At 40.5% G+C, this 5,296-nt stretch overlaps 1 protein-coding gene across 1 annotated transcript in view; it reads left to right on the top strand.

The window, feature by feature from the left end:
• The window catches only part of LOC107677598 (frizzled-7-A-like), a 4,330-nt gene extending 1,305 nt beyond the window's left edge, over positions 1 to 3,025 (top strand). The window contains exon 2 of the mRNA XM_016472544.1: positions 604 to 3,025. Within this exon, the coding sequence (XP_016328030.1) occupies positions 614 to 2,269 (1,656 nt within the window). The 5' untranslated portion in view covers positions 604 to 613 and the 3' untranslated portion in view covers positions 2,270 to 3,025. The remainder of the gene's footprint in view (positions 1 to 603) is intronic.
• Positions 3,026 to 5,296: the final 2,271 nt, after the last annotated feature.

Below are 5,296 nucleotides of genomic sequence, written 5' to 3'. Positions count from 1 at the left end.
GGAGATCTGTAAAATAATCCATGTGACATCAGGGGTTCAACCGTAATATTACGAAGCTACGAGAATACATTTTGTGCACAAAAGAAAGAAAAAAAAAAAGACTATATTCAACAATTAGTCTCCTCCGCGTCACCCTAGCGCCATTTTGGAGAGTATCCACTGAACGCAAACAGCGTATCAGAGGGTCAGAGAGCTGTCAGATTCCATCAAAAATAGCTTAATTTGTGTTCCGAAGATGAACAGAGGTCTTATGGGTTTGGAACGACATGAGGGTGAGTAATTAATGACAGAATTTTCATTTTTTGGGTGAACTAACCCTTTAATACCTAATGAAGAGGTACTAGCAACAAATATTCTTGTCTGAAGTGAAGAGCTGATATATATTAGTAGTTGATACATTTCCAGTAACAAAAGAACAGTTGCTTGCCACTACTTGGATAGTGACTAATTGAATAGATAGTTTAGAAAAGAAATAGTAACTCATGATTTTTTTTAGTGAAGTTCTTAAAGATACTAGTCACTATTGGATTACTTCTACTAGTTAAATAACTACTAGTTGTAAGAAATAAATGGTAAAATAATCCACATTTCTATGTTTTCCAGGCAATCAGTGATGGCGGTACGGGAAGTCAGTCCATGCCTCTTATTCATCACAACACTTCTGCTTGGACTGTCTTCCACCCAGTATCATGGAGAGAAGGGTATCTCCGTCCCAGAGCATGGGTTCTGCCAACCCATATCTATCCCCCTGTGCACAGACATCCAGTATAACCAAACTATCATGCCAAACCTCCTGGGACACACCAACCAGGAGGACGCAGGACTGGAGGTGCACCAGTTCTACCCCCTGGTCAAAGTTCAGTGTTCTCAAGATTTGAAGTTTTTCCTCTGTTCCATGTATGCGCCGGTGTGTACGGTTCTAGAACAGGCAATTCCTCCCTGTCGCTCTCTGTGCGAGCGTGCGAGACAAGGGTGCGAGGCCCTCATGAACAAGTTCGGCTTCCAGTGGCCTGAACGACTCCACTGTGAGAACTTTCCAGTACACGGAGCAGGAGAGATCTGTGTGGGACAGAACAACTCAGACCCCGACATCCCGACAACAGACCCCGCGCCTTATATACCGGACCCCTTCACTCCACGCATGCACGTGCCACGCCAAAGTCAGGCTTTCACTTGCCCCCTTCAACTCACAGTCCCTTCCTACCTCAATTACCAGTTTTTAGGGGCGAAAAACTGCGGCGCCCCTTGCGAGCACAAACAGCCGTATGGCCTGATGTACTTCAAGGAGGAAGAGGTCCGATTCGGTCGGCTCTGGGTGGGAATCTGGTCGATCCTGTGCTGCGTGAGTACCCTGTTCACGGTCCTCACTTACCTTGTGGATATGCGCCGGTTCCGTTACCCGGAACGCCCCATCATCTTCCTCTCTGGGTGTTACTTTATGGTGGCAGTGGCTTATGCGGCCGGATTTTTTCTGGAGGATAAGGTGGTCTGCATTGACAAGTTCAGGGATGATGCTTATAGGACTGTGGCTCAAGGGACTAAAAAAGAAGGTTGCACCATTCTCTTCATGATCCTGTATTTCTTCGGCATGGCCAGCTCAATCTGGTGGGTGATCCTGTCTCTCACGTGGTTCCTTTCTGCTGGAATGAAATGGGGCCATGAAGCAATCGAAGCCAACTCTCAATATTTCCACCTGGCAGCGTGGGCTGTCCCCGCTGTGAAGACCATCACCATCCTCGCCTTGGGACAAGTGGATGGCGACCTTCTGACCGGCGTATGCTACGTGGGCATCTACAATGTTGACGCCCTACGTGGATTTGTCCTCGCCCCCTTGTTCGTTTACCTCTTCATCGGAACGTCTTTTCTTCTGGCTGGATTTGTCTCGTTGTTCCGCATCCGTACCGTTATGAAGCATGATGGTACCAAGACAGAAAAGCTGGAGAAGCTGATGGTGCGTATTGGCGTTTTCAGCGTCCTCTACACCGTTCCGGCTACTATCGTCATTGCGTGTTACTTCTACGAACAAGCGTTCCGTGAGCAGTGGGAAAAAACCTGGCACATGCAGACGTGCAAGCGTTTTGCCGTGCTGTGCCCGGCCAACAACTTTGCGCCAATGACGCCAGATTTCACTGTGTTTATGATCAAGTACCTCATGACTATGATCGTAGGAATCACGTCAGGATTCTGGATCTGGTCTGGAAAAACTCTACAGTCGTGGCGCAAGTTTTACAAGCGGCTGGGCAACAACCAGGGTGAGACGACAGTGTGAACTGAACTTTGTGAGAAATACAGGTCAATATTGAAAGGAAACGTGAACTCCGATCAGGTCACACACACTACGCTAAACCATGCTGATGGTAGAAGACACCGCTGTGTGAGCCCAACATGATGCTTTTCTCATTTATAAAGTGCCCAGACTTTGCAAACACTTTTGAAAGCACAACTCCAAAGAACATGCATTTCTCCAATGGACGAAATCTGAAAATGTTTTTTAAACTTTAAGCCTTGGAAACCCTACTAATGATTTTAATGGAAAAGATGGCAGAACTCTTATCACTTTAATGATGACTTTGGTTATCAGGAGCCACGTTTTCTTCACTCCGTGGCGGCCAAAAATGTCTGCAATTTAATCTTGTGCCTTGCAGTACTGATGAATTCCTGTTGTTGAATGAATGTCTCTTTTATTTTTTACCACATTTTTGGTCATTTTCTCATAGATTACATATTTTAGTATTTGGTTGCACATGGCCATTTATTTAGATTTTAGAGCTAGTTCAATTTAATGTTCTTTGGTCATGAGTTGCTTATTCATCCATGTTGCCATATCAAGCCAGGTCTCATGAAGTAATTTAATATTCTGCCATTTTAAAGGCCTTAGCGATGTGAAAGTGACTGACAGGATTAAAAATGTTTAGCCGAGAAGTATGTACAGGAGGAAATGTTACCATATTTCGTTATTTGTAAATATCACATTTCTGTCAAAAGATGTATGATGTATTTAAGCAGATGAATTTTGTTTAAGGCTTTTTTCAATTTCAATTAATAAAGTGATTAGATTTTTTAAAAGCTGCTTTGGCTTGATTTCGTTTGCACAAATGGTGACGTGACGACACTTTGATATTTCCCCCAAAACAGTTGTTAGCAAGTAGTTGAAACTGATAGCCGCATAATTTACTACAACAGACCTCAAGTGAGTAGCCCTCCATGTGTCTCGAGTCCATTAATGGTTTCAGTCTGTAGCATGAATCTTAAGAGGGGAGAAGCAAAGACAACGAAAGAATAAGGGTGAACAAACGAATCAAGGGGGACTATAATGGTGAAAGAGTAAACATTTCTTCTAAGACAGAAAGACACATAAAAGTGGCCTACAAAGACAGGATATAATCACTAATGGTGTGAAGTTTGCCACCCTGCCTCTAGGACAACAGGAAGCCCTGAGATGCACCAAAGCATAAGATCTCTTCCCTTCCTCTCCAAATGAAACTGGATACGCTTCATTCTTTAGGGTGAGGGAAACGCCTCATCCCACGTCCCCTTCTCCTGTTTTTTTTTTCTAGAGAGTTGGGGGATGCTTCTCTGTAAGGGCATTTGGAAGGTGATGGGGGTGGGTGGGTTACAGTATCTTTGAGAATAGATACTGCACTAATGATTTTGAGAAGGAAGGATCCAGAATTCTTGTATTCGGTATCTGGAATACCACGTTTCATCCGTGTCCAAACGATGGAGGATTATGATTACATGGCAGTGAGCCATAATGCTACAAACTGCCTCTGTAAAACATGTTTTTCATCTGTATTTTGAACAATAATGTTCATAAACAAAAATATTCATAAAGTAACTCTAGATCATGCAGTTGTTTTTCCAGTGTAATATGATTATTTGTGTGGGTACATGCACCCCAGTGTCTGATTGGGTGTGTTGGCACTCGATGCCTCTGGGGATGTGAAGTGTGTAAAATTCACAGCGTGTGCAGCCAAGAAACGTCCATCACTTGGATTGACAGTTGGGTTTATGGAATTTTTACACTGGAACAGTGTAAACTGTCACTCTGATTTGCTTCCAGCCCATTAACGCACACACACATATATGTTTGTAACATAACAGCAGTGGTTTTAGTGAGGTAAGATATGGAGCATTCTTAGGAAAAATTACCACATTATTTAACATTATATTTATATAATGTATAATTAGTCACATTATTTCATAAATTACATTTTTACAATAAAAAAGTGTTGTAGAAACAATTTTCACTTAGAAATAGCTAGTAAATAAAATAAAAAAATTATGCCGAAATAAGTTTTATTTATATAGTGCCTTTCAAATACCCAAGGACGCTTTACATAAGGTAAATAGAAAACATGAACACAGAAATATACAAGTGTACACAGATAGTATACAACATATGAACATCCAAACAAGGAGTTTCAATAATCCAGACGCGACGTAATAAACGCATGAACAACACGGCAAGAAATGGCAAGTAACACATTGAATTAAATGTAAAACTAGAAATGCAAAATCTGAAATAGCATTTTCTTGTAAAACATACTCCAATAATTTTTGTTTTATTTACAACTTAAAAAAATATATATTTTTACAGTGTACTTTTTTCCTGGCACACACCCCTGTTTTGCTGTGACATTTCCCTTTTTAAAAATCCTGGTGTGTGATCTTTGTGACTTCATTTGGGGAACGTACATTAAAAAATGACCACATGGTTCAAACAGAGGTACATTTCTCATAAAGTCTTTATCAATATTTCATAATGTGTACACACTGCCTTGTCAAGCTCAATAGTTCAGCCCTTTTCTGGGAAGAAATAGTGTTCTTAGCACGAGAATACTAACGGTAAATAATGTGTTTGACAATGATATTTGCTAGATAAGACTGTTTTTGCATTGATCTTAAATTCCTATAATATACAACCCCAAAACATTTAGAAGGGTTGATGTCAAACATATTTTGAGAGATGAATGTTATGGGTTATTAAAATTATAATGTGTGATTTCATACAAGGCACACCAAACTGAGTGATAGTATCATAATTTACTCAGATATCTATTAAAATTATCAATTTGAAACTTAAGAGTCATGAGGCTAAAATAATGCAGCACTTTAGGGTTGGGCTTAAAGCTAGTGATGATAAATATTGACACTTTAAAAGACTATAATCATAATTTAGGACCCAGAATAACGGTTTAAGAAAGTTGACATGAAATGAAAATTCATTTTTTAAATGCATGTTACGGAGCTTACTGAGAATGATTAATCCATGCATGGGTTTCATTTGAAAAAA

Source organism: Sinocyclocheilus anshuiensis, unplaced genomic scaffold, assembly GCF_001515605.1.
Source record: "Sinocyclocheilus anshuiensis isolate Anshui unplaced genomic scaffold, SAMN03320099.WGS_v1.1 scaffold472, whole genome shotgun sequence".
Classification (NCBI taxonomy): Eukaryota; Metazoa; Chordata; class Actinopteri; order Cypriniformes; family Cyprinidae; genus Sinocyclocheilus; species Sinocyclocheilus anshuiensis.
Note: the sequence above shows the minus strand (reverse complement) of the source record. Positions and strands in the feature narration are given on the sequence as shown.